Source organism: Chelon labrosus (assembly GCF_963514085.1).
Source record: "Chelon labrosus genome assembly, chromosome: 22".
Taxonomy (NCBI): Eukaryota; Metazoa; Chordata; class Actinopteri; order Mugiliformes; family Mugilidae; genus Chelon; species Chelon labrosus.
In genome coordinates this window covers 18605848-18632744 of record NC_140355.1, presented here as the reverse complement: position 1 = coordinate 18632744, position 26897 = coordinate 18605848, and the positions used below count along the sequence as shown (strand labels likewise).

At 41.6% G+C, this 26897-nt stretch overlaps 1 protein-coding gene across 1 annotated transcript in view; it reads left to right on the top strand.

Annotated features, from left to right (window-relative positions):
• Positions 1-26897, top strand: part of fibcd1b (fibrinogen C domain containing 1b) — a gene marked incomplete at both ends in the record, with an annotated part of 117189 nt that overhangs the window by 43223 nt on the left and 47069 nt on the right. The window contains 2 exons of the mRNA XM_084572533.1: positions 1828-1987; positions 12210-12346. Coding sequence (XP_084428659.1) covers positions 1828-1987; positions 12210-12346 — 297 coding nt within the window. The remainder of the gene's footprint in view (positions 1-1827; positions 1988-12209; positions 12347-26897) is intronic.

Here is a 26897-nt window from a genome sequence, read left to right as displayed (position 1 = left end):
AAGGGCTGCAGGTAAGGAAATGAACATGGCAGATCAGAGAGGTTACCCTGCTCTCTGCTAGTCCTAGCACACACATTCATCAACAGCCTTCCCACAGGGCTCTTTGTGTTTCACAGCATTCACCAGAGAGCATTATGGAATGGGGTGCCGTGCGGTATCTTTGCTGCACAGGGAAGTCTTTCCGCCTGTGTGCTTCTAAAGGTCCCTAAAGAACTGTACTGTACCGGTGGTTATAGATTATATATTTTAGCCCATTAACTATTAATTGCGTATAATTTACATAAGTGCACATTTCGTCCTAGAAGCAGCCTCCGGTTTCTAAAATTGTACCCATTTTTCTAGCCACTTTGTCATTTCATGGTTGTGATGTTGAGTCCTTGGTGGTGTTCAAGGATGTCAAAGAATTGGAGCTGGTTCCTGGAAGGCATTCAACGAACAGCTGAAACATGTTAAGCTAACAGTATAAAACAGATCAGCTGAAGTCTTCCATTATTGTGACTTGTGCATTATTGTGCACATACATGTAACTTTGATGTAGCTTCGACTGCAGTTCAAAGGCAACCGATTTATGTAGCTGTGCTGGCGGCAATGCTGAGAATATTATAAAAAGATAATGCTCAGAGTTCCATTCAACACATTTGGCCGTGATGCAAGTTTTATGCCCTCGTTATATTCCTGTAACTATACATCTACTGGCACAGATGCATTTACTTCCTTTTATTCTATTTGATGACATATGTGAACTATGCTTGCAGCTTGCCCCTGCGTTAGCTATAGTTTGCGTGTTGTTTCCTGTGACTTAAACACCATTTAGTCCACTTACAATGCAAACTACCATTAGTGAATGCATGCTTTGCATCGGAGTGTAAATGAGTTTAATGGTTATAGCAGAGTGAAGACCTGAGCTTTTGTTTGGTATGCATTTTTAATTTCTCCAAGGGTTTTGGATTAGTAGGACCAAAGAATTATAAAAACTAAGCATCGTATTTGAACAGGAAGTAGTTTTTGAAAAAAAAGAAAAAAAAGAAATGTCCTCATGTGGACACAGGGTTTTTTTTAACTGTATATTCGAATCCACTGACAATGCAAACTACCATTAGTGAATGCATGCTTTGCATCAGAGTGTAAATGAGTTTAATGGTTATAGCAGAGTGAAGACCTGAGCTTTTGCTTGGTATGTATTTTTAATTTCTCCAAGGGTTTTGGGATTAGTAGGACCAAAGAAGTATAAAAACTAAGCATCATCTTTGAACAGGAAGTAGTTTTTGAAAGAAAAAAAAATGTCCTCATATGTGGACACAGGGTTTTTTTAACTGTATATTTCGATAAAGTTACCAATGTGTAACAAAATCGAAAACGGTTGGTTTATGTTAGTCCTGAACATTGCTGTGCAAAAGCAGAATTGCAAACAAATACTGTTTTCCAGTGTTCAGATATAAAACTGTTCAAAACTGTTCATTTTCATGCCTGAACATGTCTGTACAAAGACAAAATTGCAAACAATTAACTCCTCAAACGAGCACTTGCTAATTAGTGACATTGTAGCTTGTTACTATTGACATAATTGGTTAAATTTGCATGTCATATCAAACTATCAAACAGTTAATTAGAATAAATAAACAAGTTTCAACTGTAAAATTGAATGTCCCCATATGAGGACGCAGGGTCAGAAGGTTAGGAACCGCAGTTTCAACAATCAAAGTTATTTGTGAAATAATAGAAAACACTGATTAAAAAAAAAAAAAAAACACAAAAATGATTTGTTTGATGTGATTCATTTGTTAGCTGTAAATGTGCGCTCTTCTCTCCCCCACGTGTCTTTCACAGCTGCTCTCAGACAGCCAGATCAACATGGTCAAGGTAGTGAACTCCGTTAGCGACGCTCTCAACGCCATGCAGAAGGAGAACGTGGGTCTGAAGGCCCGCGTCAAGGCCGACTTACAGAGAGCACCGGTCCGAGGGGCTCGCCTCAAGGGATGCTCCAACGGTAAGAAACATGAGGCACGGTCTGTCCATATGTACCTGTCTGACATTTGCTGTATCTCTAAGTCTCCGTATATGTAATTCATACATCATCTTCGACCTATACTCGTGTCCTTTCACCACTCCATTCTGCTCCGTGTCACAATGTTTTTATCCCAGCTCCACTTTTGTGTAAAATTACATTCCGATGTGGTCCATCTGTCATCCATCACACCACATATTCATTCAGTCCAACATCTCCTGGCAATATCAGTGTGCTCCTCTGGGTTACATCTCATCCACATTATCCAGTTGCCTCAGCAGACATGTGGTTTATTTTTTTCATTTTTTTTCCTACTGTACATGAGAGATGACTTGCATGTCCACTGGGCTGTGTTGCTGCGAGGCAGAGAAGGGCCTGAGGCGTCATCCCATTGGAAGGCTTTTAAAAAGGCACAGTATACCCGGTGGCATTCCCCTGTTGGATTTGCCTTGCATAGGTAGCGCAGACTGAAGGATGCTCGTGCATAGAATACGGCACGCCGCAACAGACTAAGAGAGCGACAGTTGTAACGTTCGAGACTTGGGAATGTGGTAGACGTTTCCTGAATCTGCAAACAGGAAGGTTAAGGTGTGCACTTGGAATAATGTGACATATAAGAGCAGAGAGGACTTTTGGGGTTTATTTCTGCTCTAGGCTTGATATTTTATTAATATCTTATAATACAAACAGTTGAGGCGTTTGGCACCATCAACATTGATGCAGCTGAGTCATTATGCGGCACGCCTGCTGTCAGCTGCTGTTTCCAAAGACTTCTACCTGCATTCAATTTCCAAGTTGAACTGGAATCTATCTGTCTTTTTATGGAGTAACTCTCCTCTTACAGAATGTCATCAAAAGACTATTTAAATAGTCTGCTATATTAAAATAATATAGCACTGGAATTTGAGTTTGGAGTTTGAATTTTAAGGTAAACTAAATGTGTTAAAAACGTCATTTTAAAACACACTTAAAAGGGAAGTACTGTTACACCCTGGACCTTATCTCTGGCATAAAATACGATGGTTTACTCACTCATATTTTGTGTAATTCGTATTCCTTCGGGAGATATTTAGATCTGTGTATATCCATGTAGTGGGAGTGACTGGGGCACCGAAACGCAGCCTCTAAATAACGCATTATCCGCCACGAAACTCGTTCATTTCACCCCAGATGATGATAACAGCTAACACCGGACTCAACGGGGAATAGCACTAGCGTACGATAACAAAATATTGGTGAAATGAATGAGTTTCGCGGCAGATAATGCATTATTTAGAGGCTGCGTTTCGGTGCCCCAGTCACTCCCACTACATGGATATACGCAGATCTAAATATCTCCCGAAGGAATACGAATTACACAAAATATGGGTGAGTAAACCATCGTATTTTATGCCAGAAATAAGGTCCAGGTTGTAAAAAACAGTAGTTCCCCTTTAAATGGAAACTCAAATAAGTTTGAACACATTTTTTAAGCTGTTTGTGAAAACATATTAAAGTTACAGTTACATAATGAACATGGGCTCAAAGTGTAGACTCTCAGCTTTAATTTCAAGAGATAAGATAGTGCTTTATTTATCCCACAGTGGGGAAATTTGCAATGTTGCAACAGCAGACAGTTTAAAGGACAGTGCACACGGGAGATAGAGAAGTAAATATTAAATAAATGCAAAAAGAAATCCTAATTGGAGGAAAGGTGTAGGAATTACAGCTGTTTAAACACAGTCTGTACAAGAGCTATTCCTTCATTATTTTCTTCAGTTCAGCCAGTAAAAGGTTTTGAGTTTGGAATTTGCACAAACAACACCGGGCTTTTTTTCCTGGCTAAATTGGGACGAGCCATCCTTTTGCTGCAAAAACAAAACAAATCCATCAGAGTGATAGCATGAACATTAGGAGAGGCCAAATCTGCAGTTTGGTATATTCTTAGAAAATAAAAGAGAGAGTGCACTGGTGAGCTCAGCAAATCTACAGAGAGAGGACAACAGTGGTGAATGATAGCAGGGTCCTTTCCATGATTTAAAAACAAAAAGAAACACAAACAAACCTTCACAACATCCAGCAAAGTGAAAAACACTCTCCGGGAGGCAGACTCCGGGTCCGTGATAGAAAGACTCCACATGAGAGAGCACGGGGGGGAACAAATCGGGTGCAAATCATTCATAAGCCCGCGCCCAGATCAGTCCGGGAACAGATGAAACTCATACCTGTGCCAGAACGACAGGAGGAAGGCTCGGGACGACTCCTGACCCGAAACACGCGACATCATCTCTCAAACAGCGTGATGAATAGGCACGCATATCTTCCAGCGGCGAGCCCAGAAGCGGCTGGAGGAATTCTTGAGTGTTCAGAGGATCTACTTTCTGCTCAGGGTCAGCCATGTGAAGCAAAGTGGATTGGACTGCGCTTCACGGTACAGATGGACAGTGACCCAAACGCGGCGTGCCAGCAACCCTGGAGATTTTTTTCTTTTTCTTTTTTTAAGGTAAAATCGTGGAATATTCTGCAAAGGCCAAGTAGGTCACCTGATCTCAACTTGACTGAGCATGCAATTCAGTTTCTGAAGACAAAACTAAAAGCAAAAAAAGCCTCAGAAAAAATATCACAAAAAGAAGAAACCCATTTGTTGGGTTATTGGCAAGGATTATCGGCAAAGTATGAAAAATGTTCCATTTATATGTCCAATCCTTCTTCCAATTTGGATGTCAGTACTTAAATGATATACTCAAATCAAAGCCTGGAGGCTGCACTTCATTATGGCATTGGCAAACATACAGTATATGGACCTAAATGTACTGTATATTATTTTCAGGGGACAGCTTGAACAGCCTGGCTGAAGCGCTGTCCACGGTGCTGAAGCGCTGTCCACGGTGCTGAACGTGTGCACTCACAGGGCCAGTCATTTATCCAACACAGTTTGTGCCCTCACGCTACTTTGGGGGGAATTTAAAACAGATTGTCTGAAGCAATCCATAAACAGTCGCATGAAACAAAGCAGAATTTCAGATGGCAATGAATTATGAAGCGGTTAACACAGAAATGAGCTCTCAGATCTTTAGCAGAATTGTTAATCTCACAGTAGGTGTTATAGATCAGTAACAGGAGCAGTTTTAATTTATTGTCTCCTGGCGATACGTTGATGGCAACAGCGGCAGAGGCAGAAACAGTATGGTTGCTAAGGGCGTCATTAGTCAAGTTGTGAGCTGCGAAAAGTTTCCAGTGCTGAATGTGAAGTAACAATACAAATGTGAAAAACAAAAAAACTGAATAAATCCAAGAAATGTTAAAAGAAAGGCAACTGAACTTGTAGAGTTTCTTGAAGACGTTTTACCACTCATCCAAGTAGCTTCTTTAGTTCTAGTTTATTTTAACAAGGTTCTAATAGACCAATTTGATGCTGTAGCTACGGCAACAGCGCATAGCCTATGCCAGGGGTGTCAAACTCATTTTAGTTTCGGGGCCCACATACAGCTCAATTTGACCTCAAGCGGGCTGGACCAGTAACATAACAGCATAAAAACCTATAAGTAACGACAACTCCAGATTTTTTCCATTTGTTTTAGTGCAAAGAATAACAAGTAAATAAGGAGAATCTTTACATTTAATAAACTAAGAAAAATAAGTGTAATCTGGGCACATTGCTGTCTGCTGTTTAGTCCTGGGTCTCAGTGTTGTGTTCTGTCCACTTCTCTGACTAACAGTTATTTTCACTGAAAAATTGCAATCTTCTATGCAATTTTTGCACTTCGCAAATTCATGCTGCGGGCCAGATCAGACCCTCTGGTGGGCCACTTTTGGTCCGCGGGCCTTAAGTTTGACACCTGTGGCCTATGCAGACCCTAGCGCCTTAAGTGGAGTTCATGCCTTTGCGGGACCTAGACGCAGTAACCTACGTACGTAGCCTATGCCGGTGCAAGCCATTTCTACTTGTGCGCACCAAACGCTAATTACCGCTGTGTCTTTTTTGCCAGTCGGGCTAATTTTTGTTTCTACTTCCTCCTTTACTTTCAACAATGACGACTGAAACTTTCACCAAAGACAAGTCATACAAATGTTTGTATCTTTTCTTAATGTGTCCCATCTTTACTGATCCAAAACAATCAATTTGAAAATTGCGGAGATGGAGAAGCAGCCAGAAATACTAAAGCGGAAACACGCTACTATCAATCACAGCTCTTGCGCTCTGCATTGCCGTGGTGTACATTTCTGGGGAGGTGCACGTCAGTTATGGCGCTAGGGCTAGCGTTTGGCCAGAGTGATGAGCAAGCTCATGCATAGGTTATGCCATCTATGTCCCACACTACCCTAAATGAGCCTTAACTGTCATACAACTGGGAATAAACACCATATGTTTCAGTATTATTGGACTTCTACGTCCGTCAGTAGTAAAGGAATATTGTGTTTGAGCTCTGTGCGCTTTCTAATTTCAGCTCTGTCCAACACGGTTAAGTCAGCATCCAGAGCAAGGTGCTACAGATCGTTACATCAGCGGTAGCGGCTGCTGCTGGTGGCTCATCGGCTTCTCCTGTTCTCATTATTACAGCCTCCGGGAAGCAGGTGTCAAGTTCAGTCAAATGTCCGTCAAGCATTATAGCTCATTATTAATATTTTCCTACATCAGCAAATCCCCCGTTTGGCAGCAACTTTATCCATGAAATAAGTTTACTCTTTATACACATACACTTTTAAAAGCTGTTTTCCTGCAAGACTAAATAAAAATGTACATAAATTATTGAATAAACTATTTTCTGCATTGGGGGATACGGGCTTATTGACATATGCAGGCTTTTTCATTAGTCATTACTCGAGAAAAAACAAAAAAAAAACACGTACTGGACTGTGGGATACGCTTCACGCCGGTGGCTTGAATTTACTATTTCTTGTGACTGAATAAATTTATTTTATTTATCATTTACTGCGAGGATTCTAGAGAATTCCCTTTGTATGCATTACTGTACGTCGCTGCCAGGGAAAGGCAACAAACGGAACGAGGCATTTGATTTGAAAAGAAATCCAGCATTTGTTCCGGCGTGCTCTCTCCGTGGCGGTGGTTTTGCCAAGGATTCAATGCCTTCAGCTGGGGATATTAAATATTCTCGAAATTGTAAAGACTTTCAAGCCGAAACAACTCATCTGACATGTGATTACGGTGCTTTATAGGACAATAACAACCTTATCTTTAAGAAGTAGTTTGCAGTGGCAGGCATTATTTTTGGCTCGGTTCAAAGCCTTTTTTTTTCAGGATTAAGATAGCTGAAATGAATATTTAGGAAACAGGTTCCCAAGTTAGACTATAATAACTATGTCACAGTTAGAATAGAAGATCTAAGGGAACATTTCTCTCTTATTTGATTTATAATTTATTCCTGTTCCAAATTCTTTCATGTAAATAATCCTCACAGAGCCTCACAGTGACTATATCGCACATTCTCTGGCCAACTGCACTGCACCAATACACCGTTTTATTGTGACTGTGAAAGGTCTGGGAGTGTAATCCGGCCAGCCAGGGCTCTAAAAAAAAAAAAAAAAAAAATGTCAGTTCTCATATCACAGTTGACGAGGGAGCAGCCTCCGACATCTAACATAATGTTGGACGTTGTAAACGCAATTTATTAAACACCTGTCGTCATCAATCTGCAGCAAGGGTGATGTGTGCGTTCCACCCGCAGTTGCTGATTTTCAGAGTGGCTGTGTGTAATTTGCAAGGATGGCAGTGCAGCATTTTTTATTTATTTTTTATTTAAATCCCCCAGGACCTTATGCTAAATAATATTCAGTGTTTTTCTAACTGTACTTTTGCAAAACTCCAGCTTTAATAGTAAAATCATCTGGGGTACGCAGTGGTTCACAGGGTGAGTTCTGATGAGTTTTTTTGCAAAAGTCCAAACTTAAAAAGTTTTTTTCCTGTTATGTACCAGAGGGTTAAGGCTCATTTAAAGGGGAACTAATGTTTTTTACAACCTGGACCTTATTTCTGGCATAAAATACTATCGTTTATACTCACCCGTATAACTTTGGTGTTATTTTGAGTCGTTCGTCAGATATTTAGATCCGCGTATATTCATTTCACAAATATTTTGTTATTAGTACTATTCCCCGTTGAGACTGGACTGAGCTGTTATCGTCATCTGGGGTCTGTAGATTGACCTACTAACCTCTGGCCTGGATGATGTCATCTCTGAGCGCCGCGCCACGTGGCTTGTTTACCTGTAATTTGCTGCTGCTAGTTTTTTGCAACATAGCTGAATATTTATCCGATTCTGAGGTTGTGGACGACGACTTTGTTTAAAATGGACGTCCTTACCATTTTGACCCAGAGTGTACAGATGAGGAGCTCATTGATAGGAGGATGCGGAGGCAGAGAGAGGAACAGCTGGCCAAAGAACAACAAACAGCTGCACATCCACGAATAGATAATAGGTAACTCTGGACTCAACAGGGAATAGCACTAGTATATCATAACAAAATATTGGTGAAATGAACGAGTTTTGCAGCAGATATTTAGAGGCTGCATTGCGGTGCCCCAGTCACTCCCACTTTATGGATATACGCGGATCTAAATATCTGACGAACGACTCAAAACACCACCAAAGTTATACGGGTGAGTAAACGATCGTATTTTATGCCAGAAATAAGGTCCAGGTTGTAAAAAACGGTAGTTCCCCTTTAAGGTACTGCAGGACTAGACGGCGTAACTTACGTACGTACCCTATGCTGGTGTGAGCCATTCATAGTTGTGCGCTCATCAGTCCGGTTCACTCTGCAACAACACCACCCAAACGCTAGTTGGCGCTGTTTTGCCAGTCCGGTTAATTCGTGTTTCTACTCCCTGTTTCACTTTCAACAATGGCGCCTGAAACGTGACGAGACGTACAAATGCTTGTGCCTTTCCTTGAGGTGTTCCACCTTTATTGATCCAAAACAATCAATTTAAAAATTGCGGAGATGTAGTAGCAGCCAAAAATACTAGTGATGGGAATGTCGGCTCCCGAATGGCTCTTCATTTTGTGTTGTTTATTGCCTAATACTTTAGCCCAACACAAATACATATGGTTTGTGAAGTACCAGCAGCAGTGCTCCAGCACCGTAACCTACAGCTTTCTCTGACTTGAATCTGAACCCAACTCGTGAATGCTTGATATCTCAGCCTCCATTTTCTGCAGTACCTCCTGATTTCGTATCACTCCTACTAATAATGTAACCAACCCCTCCTCCCAAGAAGCGCCCAACTGCGCCGGCTTGGCACCAGAAGCTACGGGCTCCAAAACTGCAAAAATACTAGCAGTATGGCATAGAACATCTTATCAGCAGATTTAGAATTAGCCGAGTGATACGTGCACGTGTGAGTACTATAAATAAGCTCGAAGATAGGTCTGCCAAGTCCTTGAGATGCAGCTCTCCACAGGTTTCCACTCCTTTTGCTCTCGAGAGCTACTGTCAGGACAAACTACAACAACAGCAGCCTGGGGCAAGTCAGTGTTTCTGTGTGGCACGGTGTCGACTAAACAAACTAAAATAAAAGCTCGACAAACTCCTAAACCTTATGCTGATCACAAGTTATCAGGAATTACTGACAATATGTTAAACCTGGAGTACTATATGTACCAGGTATACAGATTTATTAACTATCAGTATGCATATTACATATCACATTTGAAATTCTGTGTGCGTGCAACTATGTTTAAGTACCCAGTACTTACAGTACATGGAGTCTATGGGCGCACACAGCCATGAATATCTTTGACTGCCTGTCCGTCCCACTGTGTCTGTGAATATTTGAAGAATTCATCTCTGTACTGTTTGTTTTGGATTCCCAAAAGAACATGTTAGATTTTCAAAAGTTATATGAAACGAACCTGACAGCAGCGAAGCCCTTTCCCTTCTCAGACTGCAGCGGGGCTCCTGAGTTGGATGAAACCTCTGCAGGAGTCCTGCCTTTCAGCCTGTGGACCGCTCGGCTCTGCTGTACTGTTGCGCCGCGGCTCAACTTCGTTAAGAGTCAAAGTTCATTCCCTTTGTCAGCAGCAAGCGTGCAAGAGAAAGGATTGGCTTGACATTTGCTGGAGTTCTCTGTTATTTTTTTTATCATTATAATGCCGTAAATAATTCGTTTTTTGCTTCCACTGCAGTTAATGGAGGCTGTTTGTGGCTGGAAACAATGCAGTAATCACTGGCACTCGTTTAAGTCAGCCACGCATCTCATTGCCATAAAAGCCAAGCGACGCACCGGATCCGAGTCTGAAAATAGTTCCCTACGAACGCATGGAATTAGAAAGGTGTTCGTCTCATGTGAGTCACATTTTACTGAAAGGGTAGCACGCTCAGGAAGTTATTCAGCCTATTTGTGAAACAGATTTTATCAGGAAACAGAAACAATTGCGCTGCGTAGAGTGCAAAAAGAACAACGGTTAATGGTGAGATGAAACGTGTGGATAGGCAAAGACTTTTTATATCTAAAGATAAATAGAGTTATATGCAAATTCTTGGGCGGGCCCGGGTAAAATAATATATATTGCTGACTTTTGAAGTGGGAAAAAAAGTCTGTACAGCCCCACTGAATAAAATAAAATAAAATAAAATAGTGAATAAAATAAAATAAAATAAAATAGTGACTTAAATAAAATAAAATAAAAGAGACTAAAATAAAATAAAATAAAAAAGTGTAATAAATAAAAGTGTCCAAATGTTAAATTATCATCACTTATATTTTTATTCCATGGATCTAAAGAAAATACTAATAAATACTGATAAAATAATAAAATAATGATAATAAAAAAATATTCTGTAAAGGTTTGGACTTCATCTTCAGAAGATGACTAGCTTGTTGGTTCTTAATGGATTCGTTTGACACAGAACATGGATGGACGGAGCATCGCTGTTGAATTAACAGTGGCGCAAAATCGTTTCATTTTATTTTAAATGCCTTTATTTCATAGCCGGGGAGAGAAATAAGAAGCAATGGGAGCAGGCTGGAATCAAACCTGCATCACTGCAGTGAGGACTGTAGAAGCCCAAGAAACGTTTTGAAACCTAAATCGACTTAATATCCGCTTAGATCTTACTAACTTCCGCAAATCCACCACGTCCCGCTAGCTCAGGCAAGCCTGGTCGAAGGCAGGCCTGACAAAAGCGGACATGGAGCATTACTACAATCAATATAGTCGGTCCTTGGATTTTTTTTTTTACCTCTACGGTATGTTTTCAGTAAACAGAAAAACTTTCAAAGTCCTTGCTATTGAGCACTCAGTTTTTAATTCACGATGATAGTCCCCTTTATGAAACATCCCAGATAGTTTCCTGTAACAAAGACAAGACCGAAATGTTACCATTTATGTGAGACGATGATGAGAGCTGGAGCTTAATAATTGAGGCTTTCACGGAGAAATGGAAAAGCTTCGGGGAGAGGAAACATTCTGTACCGTGTAGCGACTCTGAAAAAAAAAAAAAAGTAGAAGCTCTTGCATGGCCCTGTTTTAAATTCAGGGGTTTGACCCGGTGAAGGCTGGCATGCATAATCTACGACACTGTCCTCATCACAGAGCTCCTCTCCGGCTTCCTGGGGAATAGATTTGGTATCCCTTGTGTAAGACGGGTTTCTCAGTCACAGACAAGGGTGCTGCTGTTCTGCTCTGCTGTAGCTTACAAGCTCTCTCTGTCACTTCTTCCCCTCACTAACTCTTCATGAATTCCTCCTGTTATATACTCACTCCAACCTTTCTGTCTCTCTGTCTGCGTCGCATAACTCAAACGTATATACCTCTTAGGATTCTTCTCCAACTTCCTTATTATGTCTGTTGTTTTCTTCTTATTCCTATGACTATATCTGCAGCATATCTGCTCCCTCTCTCTCTCTCTCTGGGATTGCATCTGCACTCCACCCTCATTCCCTTCCATCTTCATTTCGACCCACTTGCTTTTCCGTCTTTTTTTTTTTCTCGTCTTTATCTTTGCCGCACTGATATTATTGTCCCACGGTGTCATCCATCACCCTCCCATCCATCTGATCGTCTCATCTTTTTGGCCTTGCCTCCCAAAACAGGCGTTCTCAAATGTAAGCCAGCTCTTTCCGGTTAACTCTGACACAAAAACCACAACTGTTCCTTCGCGTTCTCTGTACTTATGTGCCCGTAAAAGGAGGACAGCGGTATGTAACAAGCGTTGCCTTTGCTAATTTCTTTAACGTCCCCCGACTCTCACGTGTCCCCAGGCTCACGTCCCCGTGACTGCGGCGATCTGTACGCCAGCGGTCAGAGAGAAGACGGCATCTACTCCGTGTTTCCAGTTCACCACCCTGCAGGCTTCCAGGTCTACTGTGACATGACCACGGACGGAGGAGGCTGGACGGTGAGTCAGAGGAACACACACACACAAAAGCTCTTAAAGGGGAACTAGTGTGTTTTATAACCTGGCCCTTATTTCTGGCATAAAATACGGTCGTTTACTCACCCATATAACTTTTGTGTAATTCGTATTCCTTTGGGAGATATTTAGATCAGCGTATATCCATATAGTGGGAGTGAATGGGGCACCGAAACGCAGCCTCTAAATAACGCATTTCTCGTCCTGCAGTACCTTAAAGGGCAATTACCTTTTTTTTTACAACCTGGACATTATTTCTGGCATAAAATACGATCATTTACTCACCCATATAACTTTGGTGGTGTTTTGAGTCGTTTGTCAGATATTTAGATTTGTGTATATCCATATAGTGGGAGTGACTGGGGCACCAGAAGAGAAGAAGAAGAAGAGACCACTCTAAATAACGCATTTCTAGTCCTGCAGTACCTTAAAGGGCAATTACCGTTTTTTTACAACCTGGACATTATTTCTGGCATAAAATACAATCATTTACTCACCCATATAACTTTGGTGGTGTTTTGAGTCGTTCGTCAGATATTTAGATTCGTGTATATCCATATAGTGGGAGTGACTGGGGCACCGCAACGCAGCCTCTAAATAACGCATTATCTGTCGCGAAACTCGTTCATTTCACCAATATTTTGTTATGATACGCTAGTACTATTCCCTGTTGAGACTTAGCTGTTATCGTCATCCGGGGTCCGTAGATTGACCTAACAAATTAGAGTTAAACAAGGTGACTGTCGCGGGTCCAAGCGGTGCTCAGAGACGACATTATCCAGGTCAGAAGACATCATCCAGGTCAGAAGACATCATCCGGAGTCTGTAGGTCAATCTACTGACCCCGGATGATGATAACAGCTAACTCCGGACACAACGGGGAATAGCACTAACGTACGATAACAAAATATTGGTGAAAAAAGAACGAATTTTGCGGCAGATAATGCATTATTTAGAGGCTGAATTTCGGTGCCCCAGTCACTCCCACTACATGGATATACGCTGATCTAATTATCTCCAGAAGGTATACAAATTACGCAAAAGTCATATGGGTGAGTAAATAGCCATATTTTATGCCAGAAATAAGGTCCAGGTTGTAAAAAACACTAGTTCTCCTATAAGCTGTATGTGCAGCTCCCTGAAATAGAAACATCACAGCATTTACGGTGGGTTTAATAAAGACGAACGTGCTTTTATGAACTGAAATATACCCCAAATCAGAAAGAATAGTTCGGCGAGAAACTTTCCAACTGCGGCTTTACTTCCATTTAAGCCAGGTCTTTCCAGCGCATAATGCTATTTATTGGTTATCTTAATTTTTGAGCACCTGCTGCGATTACAGTTGTACCGCCTTAGGAATCTCGCACATCCAGCCGCAGCCGGTCTCATCAAAGTTTTATCACAGAAGAAGATCTTGAGCACAAGTATTGAAGTGGACTTTTTTGAAAATGTTTTTCTTTGTGCTGAAATAAAAATAATAATAATAAAAAAATGAAAAGCTAAGAAAAGCAGTACAGAAAGACACGTCCAATGAATCACGGTGACACTTTTTTTTTTGTTTAGCATGCTAAGTAAATGGTGCCATTACAGCGAGAGTTGAGACTCAAACACCCCCCGTTATCCGATTTGTCTGCTGATGCCGAGATGTCATCGCGGATATAAAGATGCCGTGATTTGTAGTGTGGAATATGAAAGATGAAACGCGAAGCCGGCATATTAAAACACAGCTTCTGTCTTTTTTTTACCCCGTGAACCGATTTATCATTCTGCTTGAAAACCGCATAAAGAAACGACATTATATCCGACACGTTCCCTGACCTGTTTACGTGTCGTAAATCACACATTCCTGTCTCTAATTTCTTTGAAAGGGTTCTAAAAAAAAAAAAAGAAGACATTTAGAGTGTCTTCGGTTTCTTTTTTTTCCCCTCCTCTCTGATCAAACATCTTTCATTCGTCTGGCCTTGCTAAAGTAAACATTACTGTTTAAGTGAGACTGTATACTGGAAGCGCTGTGTCTTATGGGAATGAGAGACAGCGAGGTGAACAAACACTGACACGGAGCTGTTTGAAGATATATTTGGAAGTGGGGTTTAGATGTGTTTTACTGCGCGCACACACACACACACACACACACACACACACACACACACACACATACCATCTTCCTGGTTAGAGCCATTTATTTCCCTGTGCTCAGAAGTGTACCGTAGCAGTCCTAAGGGAAAGCAAAGCAGTTCTTAATAGAGAACTAAGGCCTTGTAACACTTAAAGAGTTTCAAATTTCAGCTACATAAATCTATCACAAGCTTTTTTTTCTCTCTCTCTTTGCAGGTTGTGATATATCTAAGTAATACATCCAGGGGCCTATTTTGGAAGCTGTCTGAATTTATGCTTTTCATGGAAAACAGTGCGAGCTGCATAAGTAGCATCCTTAAGGGAATACATGAGTCTTTTTCGTTTTGATGACGTCAGCGGCGTGGTGGTTAGCTGAGTGGGTTCTCTCCAGGTACTCCAGGTTCCTCACACCGTCCAAAGACATGCTGGTTAGGTTCATTGGTGATTCTAAATTGGCCGTAGGTGTGAATGTGAATGGTTGTCTGGCTCTCTGTGTTAGCCCCTTCACAGGACAAGCGGTTACAGAAGATGACGTAAGCACTTTGATGGATATTTTGAGACTTCTTGGTTTATACCTCTGCGTCAATTTGACCCTACGCAGACCGTAAAGCTTGTTACGTATGTTGCGAGAAGCAAGAAATTTGTTCTCGTTCTCTAGGTGAGCAAGAACAAGATCAAAGTTCGTTCTGGCCAGGCCATTTATACTTCATGACAAACTCAAGTGCCGAACTCTGGGGAACTCCTAATAGGTCCGTCCCACTGCAGCATACGTCACAAACGCTAAGCCTTGCAGGAAATGCGATTCTTATTATTTTCAGATGTCGGCCATTCGTTTTGACGGCCTTGTCCGTCGGATCACGCCGTTCATTCAGCATGCACCCACACACAGTGTGCCGATCTGTACCCAGGAGAGATTAGCGGTCACACTGCGAATATTAGCATCTGGGAGCTCACAGAGTGGCCGCTAGCATTTCCGCTTGTCTGCATTAACCACGTCCACTTCCAATTTCTGACCAATCACAGAATAGTTGCCGGACACCACACAAGGAAAAAAGTTCCGCCCGGTTGATACGTCGAGAACCAGCTACTAGAACAAAATGACGTCATTTTGTTCTAGTAGCTGTAGCCTGACGTAGCCTGCCCAGAAATGTAACTGCGCATCAGACCACAAGAGCTGTGATTGGTCGGCTCGTTAGTAGCGCGTTTGCGCTTTAGTATTTCCGGCTGCTTCTCCATCTCCGCAATTTTGTAATTGATTGTTTTGGATCAATAAAGATGGAACACATCAAGGAAAGGTTCACTGAGGAGGTTCGCAGATACAAACTGTTGTACGACTCGTCTTCTGTGAAATTTCGGCAAAAGTTTCAGTTGCCATTGTTGAAAGTAAAGCAGGAAGTAGAAGAAGTAAACAAAAATGAACCCAACACAGCGCCCACTAGTGCTTGGTTGGTGGAACGAGCCAGACTGACGAGCACACAAGTATAAATTGCTCGCACCGGTGTAGGCTATGTCGTCTTTCCCCTTGCGTATCCACATTGGACCAAACTACAAATTGAGATACATTTTATTAAAGTATCCATTGGTTGATTTTTGGAATCTTTACAGGGACACATTTAAAACTCTACCATTAACTGGAAATAATGTCTGTCTCTCTTCCTTGCATAAAAAGCGTACTGCATCCCTAAGGCAGGCATTAATTTGTAAGATGACGTCAACATTTTGATGGATATTTTGAAACTTACACCGTTAAGATGGACATTTAAGGCGTTCTCGCAGAATGTGTGAAACTGAATTATTTCTCTGATTTGACTTTGCTAGAAATCTTCGTCTGCAAATATCTGTCTCGTTGTCTATTTTGTTGGGTTTTCCTCACAAAAACAGCCATTCTACAACTTCTCATGAGCTGTTGTTGTTTAGGAAAACCAGAACTGTTCTTTCACGTATACACATTGGACCAAACCACATTTTATTGAAGCGTCCATTGGCTGACTTTTTCCAATCTTTAAAAACATCTCTGTGATCAACTTTAACCTGTCTCACTTCCTTTCTCGCAAAACGGTGCAAGCTGCATAAAAAGTGCACCACATCCTTACAGGTATAAATAAGTCTGCCGCGTTTAGAGGAGATGTTGACAGCGTTTTGACGGATATTTTAAAAACCTCTAGTTTGTGTCAGAAATGGAAATGTTCCGAAGGCGTGAAGACGTCTCCATATTCCCAATAAGAATGATTTCTCTGATGTGTAAACAACTTTGCCAGCCATCTTTGGCTGCAGATATATTTTTGTAATTTCCACAGTATTTAACTTTTTACGCCGGTGCGAGCGTCAACACGGCTACGGTAACTGCATGCCCTGACAACCCTTCAAACTAAAAAAGAAGCAGGAGCACTGCAAATGTGGTGTAAAATACTGTATTATCCTATAACGGTGTGATTACCCCTGCCTTAGTTTACACTGCACTTCCACTACAAACAAATAGCACATATCGAACTCCAGCTCAAGTCACACTTTAATCGACATGACAGTGAATTGCTTGCGTGTATGTGTGTGCACTTGTAAATCGGTGACTAACTGCGTGAGATAGGCAAGGTCGTACCCTCCTATCATCAAATAAAGCAGGACTGTCAGAGTGACAGAGTGCTTAGCGCAGCACGATGGAACAGAGCTGCATAGCGGCCTGTCAGCGGGTGAATGCTTACGCGCGAGTGCATGGATTCGTGCTCGGGGCGAAGCGAGGGCACCTACGCAGAAATAGCTGCCGAGTGTCAAGAGTTTCACCCCTCGTTTTCCAAAGACGCAAGAGTGTCAAGCATACTTTTCGCGTGGCGTCCTTGTAAAAGGGATTTCCGAGTCGGCTCGGATTGAGGCGATAAGTTAGCGGCTGCTGATCCCGCCCGGTGTGCCGAGCTGATCGAGGTATCGCTTGAGCCTCATTAAGAGATCATCACGCCGCGATCCAGCCAGGGACAGGTAGGGGAGACGAGATGCTGGGGGAGCTGTGTGGCTTACTGTCTGTCTGACTCCTGAGCTTAAATAAGGAATGAGCCATATGCTGCCACCTCATTAGCATACTTTGACATACTGTAGCGCTGTCGCAGAGACTGCAGCAGACAGACTGAGAGATTATTTAGAAGAGGGAGGGAACAGGGGAGAAGAGAGCGGGGCTCTGAGGAGACGAAGAAGAGAGACTACTTGATGAAAACATCAGAATATCATAAGGAATTAGAGAGAAGATGACAAGGAGATTAAAAAAAAAAACACAATAGATGAGCATCAGTTTATTTTTCTTGCCCGTACTTTGAAATAATTCAGACGCAGCCTAGCCATAAAGTCACTCTGTTCTGTTACATTTGCAGTAGAAAGGCGTCCCTCGGAGCGTTGGATATAATACAGCCGTCTTAAGCAAAGGTGACAAGAGGAGACCGGCGCTGTAGATTTGGTTGTCAATCAGCAGAACTGTAGCATCAGTCAGCGGTGACCTTTAGGGAGATTTTCCCCATACGTCTGCGCTCAAAAGGCACCTTCCTAGTTCGCTGGAGATCACCAAGCGGAAACGGTCCCGCACGAGCGAGCACGTTAACGCGCCTGCACACCTGGAGAGTTTGTGCTTCGCTGTCGTAACGTCCAGTTAGGTTTCATTCTGAGAAAATGTCGCGAATGAAACGCTGCAAAAGGCTGCCATCTTGCATGGCTCACAATCAACACAGCCTTCAAAGGAGGATGTAGGGAAATGTAAGGGACGAACACAACCAATGAAGTTGAGTCGGGACGTAAAGCAGACTTATTTAAATACAAAGGTAACTGAAAAATCTACTGGAATATAACAAATCTAGACCTGGCTCACAAACTTCTCTTATCTGCTAAAAGGTGTAACCAAAAACTAGTGATGGTCCTTTGACACCCGAGGCTCCGACACATGCGCGGTAGCTCGTGAAGCAATTGTATTGAACCACTGTGCCGAGGCGTGGTTCGGTCACGTGACTAGTGACATTTGAAGCACTTGAGTGACGTTCAAAGCAGTTCAAGTGCTTTAGCGGGCAAACGATTCACCTGAGGGGTTCGGTTTGTCGTGTGAATCACCTGGTGGGATCGAGTGTGTTCAGGGATATCCCGGATATCCTATCCCTATTTAATGGTGTTAATTTGAATAGTTTCTTTGCAGTTTGTTGCTGTTGTTGGTGTTAGTTGCTTTGAGAGTTAGTAGTGTTGTATCAGATTGCATATTTTGCAAATTACTGAAGGTTCATAGAGCGTAGTAGTGACGTAAATCAAAACCGTCCAACGACAAAAGCCCAATATGAAAGGGGCTAGTGGTACATTGAAGAGACAACCGTCTTCCATTAGTGAAGTGAGGGTTCGATTCCCATTGATTGCTTTTTATGTATTTTATTGTTATATGTATAACATTTATTTATTATCAGCTCTAAACCACATATCCATGTAATGTAGTCGAACAGGAATGTGCATGGCAAATCAAGTCCCATACAAGCATGAACCAGTAAGACACGTCTCGATTGTACTACATTTTATTGTCCACTAGATGTCCTAATAGAGCACTGTGTCACTGAAACTTCGAGTAATGAACCTTTTTTTGAATCCCTTGTCAAGGTTTCATCAAAGCCTCGATTGCCCATCACTACCAAAAACACACAGGTGGCACCAATAATAATCCTAGTGTGCATAAACAAAAGGTTACCTACATGATTAGGTGTACAGGGTGCCCCTATCTCACCTATATCCCGCACCTTCCACCATAGCTAACATAAATCGTACTCAAAGGTCCACGCGTCTCGATAACAAACAAGGTAGGCAACAGAATAAAGCAGCAGGGAGCAGAGACTGGATCGAGCAGACCAGCCGAGCGCAAGGATCCCTTTTAATGCAGGCCCTGGGTCGTAATTGGATGACGCGGCGCCGAACCAACCAATCGGCAGGCCCTCGTCAGACTTCTCAGGTGGAATCAGTTGTGGAATCAACTGGTAACAAACAGGGGGTGGAGAGAAAGAGAGAGAGAAAAACAAAGGAAATGCACTGGTGGCACGTAACACCTCATTATTAGTTTTTGCTGATAACAATGTACCACTCGTTCCAGGTTCACTCAGAGATTGAGAGGAAAAAAAAAAGAAGAGGCAGAATGTGTAAGATCTCAGCAGCCGTGGAGGGATAAAAAAAAAAGACAAATCTACACTAATGAGTCTAGCATGCTGAGTTTTCTTGATTCTATAGATATAAGTGTAGCACATAGTATATGATTCACATAGGGGAACATGCTCTGTGGCATTATGACTCATAGATCACGTCTTTTTTTATTCCATTCAAGAAACGAGGAGATCCAAAGCTCTGTTTTGCTATACCTACTGAGACATTATGGCATCCCCTTGTGCCAGACCGGATTTATTTCACTATTAAATAGTGTTTGCTTTAGGCGGCTGCACATTATCTCAGCATGGACTCGATACATACCATAAAATATGGTAAAAATAGCAATTTGTTTCCCCAGAACATCACATATATGGAACATTTTCTGACATGCTCAAAGTGATTTGCGCCTGCTGTGTGAAACAACGCCGAATCGATTCAAGAGGAAAAGATGACCGTGGCTTGCCGACGTCGAGCTTTGTTCATTTCATCTTAACACTCTGAACAACTCTGCATGTCTCCGAACCCTCCTGGAAACTCGTCACGTCACCAAACGGGAACAAGAGAGAATGTATTTATTTAAAAAAAGAAAGAGAAAGGAGCTAACGTTTTCCCAGTCAGCGTGTTATCATCGAGTTCTGACGGATCTCCAAGATCTGTTCGAGATGGATTTATTTGTGCTCCGATTGGGCTGTTATTAGGAGAACGGCACCGTCCACGTATATGTAAACACTGTATTTAGTGAATATTAAGAGAGGAGAGGAGAGGAGAGGAGAGGGAGAGGAAAGGAGGAGGAAGAGGATGATATGAATGGTTGTCAGAGGAAATTGGTCAATATTTCTCCACTACCATAAATCTGTCAGACCACACGGTTGGAGGGATGACAGCAGATTGGACATAAAAGAGATCATTATTGGGACCCAAACCCATTCAAAGCTCATACAAACACACACACACACACACATATATATATATATATATATATACTGTATATATAGTACACATATACAGTATATACAGTACCTACATCCAGGAATTGAGTTGGGCAGCATTCAACAAGATTTCTACAAAAAGACATACATGTTTGCATGCAGTAAATGGGTGCTCACATGTGCTTACAGACCACTCAGTCAGACACAAATACTAAAATATGTACACGCACGCACACGCACGCACACACAAGTCCCTCTCCAAAGTAATCCTCTGGGCCACGGCTCTGCCCGTTTCAGCAAATGGAGATTTCAAATACCATTTAAACACAGTCTCACGGCTTAAGGGTAATGTCTTCTATTATTACTATTTTATTTGTTAAAAGGAAGGGACTAAAAATGACCGCGGCATAAATAATGAACGAGCGTATCGGAGTGCAGCGCCGGCCCCGCATTATCAAATGGTGCTTTTATCAGAAGCACTGCAATCGCACTCAAATATCCAATTCAGCTAAGAACCCGAAATGTAAAAGTTTCGGATTGAATATGTACGATTGTGCGCATGTTGTATCACTCCTTCAGAGGCTCGGAGTGGCTTTGGAGCGTTTCGGAGTGTACACTATAGGCTTTTCGGGTTCTCGGCCTGACTCAGAGCTTCTTCAATATTTCATCTCAGTTAGTTTATTGGTTTGAAAAATAAAAAATAAATAAAAAAAAGCAAATCCAGAAATGGATGTGTGGGCAGTTGTGTGTCTTAACTATTAATGTTTTGTGCAGGAAAGTTGAAAACTTCAGAAAACTTTTATTTTTCCCCCCCCAAATATAACTGTTTACTTAATATTTATTATCAGGGAACTTGGCTGCAACTTTATTATATATGTTTACTTCTCTGGGTGTTGCGCAGGCATGGATTTGCAGCCTCAATAAATGCCAGAGAGAGAGCATGAGATGTTTACAGGAGGCGTTATCACAGGTAGTGTCAGACATGTCCTTTAGGATGTTGGCGCCATTAGCCGGGGTTGGGCAGGGGTTATGTGGGGAAAGGTGAGGACCGCTGCAGTAACATTTCACCAATTTCACATTTCCTCTCGGAAACAGAAATAGCACTCCAGGCATTGCTGCTGTGGGATGTTTTATAAGCCGTTATACAACTTTATCACTTTAACGTGCAAAAGAAACTTATGAATAGGCACGTAAACCAGTAGCCTGCTCATATTTTTTGGTATTCCAATTAATTTTTCATTCATTTTATTTTTTTACTGTCATGCAAGAAATGTAGCTTTAGGGATAGAAATGTAAGTCCGTCCTTTTGGTTTTGTCTAAAGTATCTAAACTTCTTTATATGGGATTTTGTCTGTATTTGCACACAATTTTAAACACGGTCCTTTGAGAATATAATGTATGGCTTGCTAACCGAGGTGATTCCCAGAGTTTTTTTGGTTTTCTTTCAGCATCTCACAGTGGTGCCATTTCCAATTTTCCAAATCACCCAATCTGAAAAGGCTTGACACCACAGAGGCCTACTGCAGTAACATTTACCAGTTTCAGACTTTCCCTGTGTTACATGAGCAGGCACGCAAATAGAACTCCATTATACATTTTATCCCCCAGTAAAACCTTAAGCGGACTGCTCTATTCCTTGCCCATCAAAAGAGAAACGCATTACCGTGTGAACCAGTGTTTATTTCCATGGAATTTTGTGCAGATATGCTCGCTGCCATTTCTTCTACCAAAAAGGCCAGATGGGCAAAATGTATTGTGGGGATTTGAACAAATTTTTGTACGTGATGCTTAGGCAATATAAATCTTTTAACATTTTCCAAATCTAAAAACTTACACTGACATACTGGGGAGTTTGAGTTCTCCCTGTGCCTGCATGCCTTTTCTCCAAGTGTTCTGGTTTTCTCAGATACATGCACTGTTCCATCTAAATTGGTGTGCAAGTGAGTATAGATTTGTCTGTGTTAGCCCTGTGAAGGACTGGTGACCTCTTGCCTAAAGCCAGCTGGGATTGGCTCAGCCTCCTGCAGGATAAGCTATTACACATAATGAATGGATGGATGTGTTCAATCCAAACAAATAGATGTTAGAATGCTAAACTAAAATGGTGACATGTTATAAGTATCACACCTACAAGAAGAAGCCAAGAAGTAATTTGAAAAAAAAAAAAAAAAAAAACATCCTCATATGTGGACACAGTGATTATATTGCTGTATATTACAATAAAGTCACCAATGTGTAACAAAATATAAAACTGTTAATCTTAATACCTGAACATTTTCATGTCTGGACATAGCTGTGCATAACCAGAATTGCAGACAAACAGAACGGATATAAAACTGTTCAAAACTGTTCATTTTCATGCCTGATCGTGGCTGTGCAAAGACAGAATTGCAAACAATGAAATCCCAATGTCCTCAAACGAGTACTTGCTACTCATATTCTCTCTGTGGGATATCTGAGTCCATCTGTATGTAAAATACAGATTCTAGATGGATAGATGCTCTATTTATCGCGGGACAAATTTGCCTTTGCGCTGACCAGGTAACATGTACGATCGTGCTGCAGCCAATCTTCTGTCCATCACCGCCCAAACTATTTGATTGGTGCAGAAAATCTTCAGACCAGGATTCCCCCGCAAAGACTTTGTGGGCAGGGCACATTCGGGCTGGTTTCCAAGCTACAAATATCCTACTATTAATCGTGAACTTCTGTTTTATCTGTTTTTAGCTCTTATTATCTCGGCACATCGCTAAGTCCCAAATTCTTGTACTGCCCTGGGTCTTTGCCCAAGCATACATTTTGAAAGTATGTTTACAAGATTTAGCAGAAATCTACCTGTGTTGACCCAGTTTCTGTAAATCCCTTAACCAAAAAAAAAAAAAAGATGTTTCAGAAATTAGGTTACATCCAAAAGTCTAGCGTAATCTTTTCACTTAAGTACATGTAAATGCAGACATTAAGTTTGCGTGCGAGGCGGAGAGAGGGAGAGAGCGAAACAGTGTTTGTGTATTGTGTTTCTCCTTCTGTTCTCATTTGCTGCTGCAGTGTTCGGAGCACATCTGTCTTTCTGATAGGATTATAAAACATTCACCAGCAGATGTTTGCAGTCCTCTTTTGAAGATCAGCAATTGTGCAGACTGCTGTGGATTTACGAGCGCTCTCAGCATACAGTGTTGAATTTGTCACCGTATCATCAATATTCTTAACAATGTAATCAAATTGTAAGCCGGTCCTCTGCCAGTCTGTTCAGATCCATCTTGACTCTATGAATGAAGGGTACAGGGCGGTTTTTGAAGCTTTTTTTATTAGCCCCAGAGTTCACTTTGTATATTTATTTTATAATCTCCTCTGTGGTTCCGTCCTGCACATCTCATCATTTCTGCGTTTTAACAACATACATCTATGTAATTCACTTTCCTTCCTATGGCTGTTGTGCTAATCCGTTTCTGAATATGTTACCAATTACCTTCAAGTAGTCGGTATAGAGCATCAGCAAGTGACATCTGTTGCCAAAGCACCAAACGCATAAACATGCGCCAGGAGCTAACAAGCTATTGGCACATTTCCTGTTATTTTTTTTTCCCAACCACTCAGATGCCAGATTGTAAATCTCCCAGAATCAGCTTTGGAGTGCGTTTGTTGACTCTTCCCGGTGTTCTGGTCCGTCAGTTGGGGTGTCCGTCTGTGTGTGCTGCGGGCTGCCAGTAGTTGACAGAAAGCCTGCTGAAGAGCTTAAAGGCAGCTTGTTAAGTAGCCGTCGTCTTCTGCAGAGATTACCGGGAGCTTAATGTGATCATGCTAGCACAATAGTCCCCTGAACAAGTGTTGGGTGAGATGGTCGTTAAGGATTGGAGATTGGCTTGTTAACACTATTTGGCCACTTTACCAGATTTCCATGATTGCGGGTTAAAATGGTTCACTGAGCCATGTACAATTTGCAGCTTAGTTTATGTTCTCTGTAATAACTCTATATACATACACGGCAGATGTTGGTCTTTTTTTGCAAGCTGCAAGTAGTTTCTGTCACAGCAGTTTCGGCAAGTAGTTTCTCACACTCACTTTTCTAATGTAGAGATGTGATGTTCGCAAACGAACCGAATTTACTGAATGGCTCTTTAAAACGTGCAATGGGAAAAGAGTGACACTTGCATGACGTTTTCTTTCTTTTTCCTTTTTTATTTCCTTTCGCACAGATGCACACAGAAGCTCCTGCTTTGCTTTTAGATAGTGTAGGTCAGTTGTATCAAACTCATTTTAGGTCGGGGGGCCACATACAGCTCAGTTTGATCTCAAGTGGGCCGGACCAGTAACATAACCTAAAAGTAATGACAACTCCAGATTTTTTCCATTTGTTTTAGTGCAAAGAATATCAAGTAAATTAGGAGAATCTTTACATTAAATAAACTAAAAATAAATAAATAAGTGCAATCTGGGCACATTGCTCTCTTCTGTTTAGTCCTGGGTCTCAGTGTCGTGTTCTATCCACTTCTCTGACTAAAACAGTGGACAAATTATGGCTAACAGTTATTTTTATTGAAAAATTGCAGTCTTCTATGCAATTTTCACACTTTGTAAATTCATGCTGCGGGCCAGATCAGACCCTCTGGCGGGCCGCTTTTGGCCCGCAGGCCTTAAGTTTGACATCTGTGGTGTAGGTGATGGAGATGTTATAGTGGTGAGCATAGCAATGGACCCGGGTTCGATTCCTGGTCAGCGCAAATTTGTTATGCGATAAATAAAGCATCTATCTATCTAGAATCTATATTTTAGATATAGATAGACATCCCATATACATCCCAATACATATTCTCTTTGTTTGACATCTGAGTCTAAGTCTTACCCTATCACAGTGCTTATTTCGAATATAAAATAAGCTATCCCCAGGCTGGCATCTTAAAAATAAATAAATATCAAAATGAGCCAGTCTTTTGAACGGCTCTTTGAAAGGAACAGATCCACAAGATCCGACTCACTTCAAAGAGCCACGAATCCCATCTCTATTCTAAAGAACTATCTCAGAGTTCTCTCGACTGAGGAGGAAGAGGACAAGAGACTTTTCAGTGTCTAATATTTAGTTTGCGGTGACTTGCTGACGCAGACACTCTGACAGAGCATGTTACAGCAGCAGCAACCCCCACTCAAAGGTACTTTCATTCATCCATATGGCCTCTCTGCCTTTGTGCTGTACGTGACTCTGCCTCAAAGTGATAATACTCTGCTAATGGTTGACAAAGAGTTTTATTAATGAGCACACGCTGTAGTCAGTGAGCTCACCTTATGGTAAAACGTCATAATTATTGCAACTCATAAGGTATGCATGCATAATGTGCTGCAAGCCAATAATCACACTTTGAGCATAATTGCAAAGAAAAACAATCAGTGCAAAATCATACACAAAATGCAACCTTAATGCACTTAATTTAAGCATGCTTTCACACTATGTGTATTTATATATTTATATAAAGCATTTCTTCTGATTAGCAAGTTAAATTTAATCAGGCAATGACACAAGAAATGACTACAATTTTGCACAGAATTGCACAAAGTTATTTAATGGCTGAACATTAGCTCTGCAAACTTGGAAGCGTTAACACCAGAGAACTGATTTCAGTATAATGTTTACCCAGCATAATGTAGAATATGGAGCTAATGTACTGAAAGCAGGCGGCACAGTCTTGTGAGCTGGAGCAAATGAACGCATTGCCTTCCCGTATCAACAATTTCGTTTGAATGCATCTTCTTACAGGAAAGAAAAATGTTAGACACAGGGAAAGATGTGTTGTCAAGGCTTTTGGTGCATGTAGAACATCTTGTAAAGTCTTGATTTAACATCCTAAGAGCTCCAAGGAAAATGGGTGAAGTGCAAGAACATGGTAAAAGACTGATGGAGAGGGCAACTGCTACGAAACAAGAATATAGAACAAGCTGTATAATTACCACAACATTAAAACCACTGACAGGAGAAGTAAATAATGTTGACCATCTTGTGACAATTCAGTGTTCTGCTGGGAAACTTTCGGACCTGGAGGATGCAAATTCCCTAGAAGCCAAACTGATCAAGTATCTGTGGGATCCACTGGAACAAGGGTCCCAGAGGCCCCTCCCCCTCAACATATAGGACCCAGAGGCCCCCACTAACAACGACTAACAACCTCAGAAGGCCCATGTCCATTCTCTGATGAATCACAACTGTTGTGGAGGCACAAGCGAGACCTACACAATATTAGGAAGGTGGTCAAGCTTAACTAAATTAATATCTCAGTTCCCCAGGAGAACAAAGATACTCTTTCCACGATGAAGTACATCTGCAAAATTTAACAGCACTTCCATGTAAACCGAGCTGCGTTCCA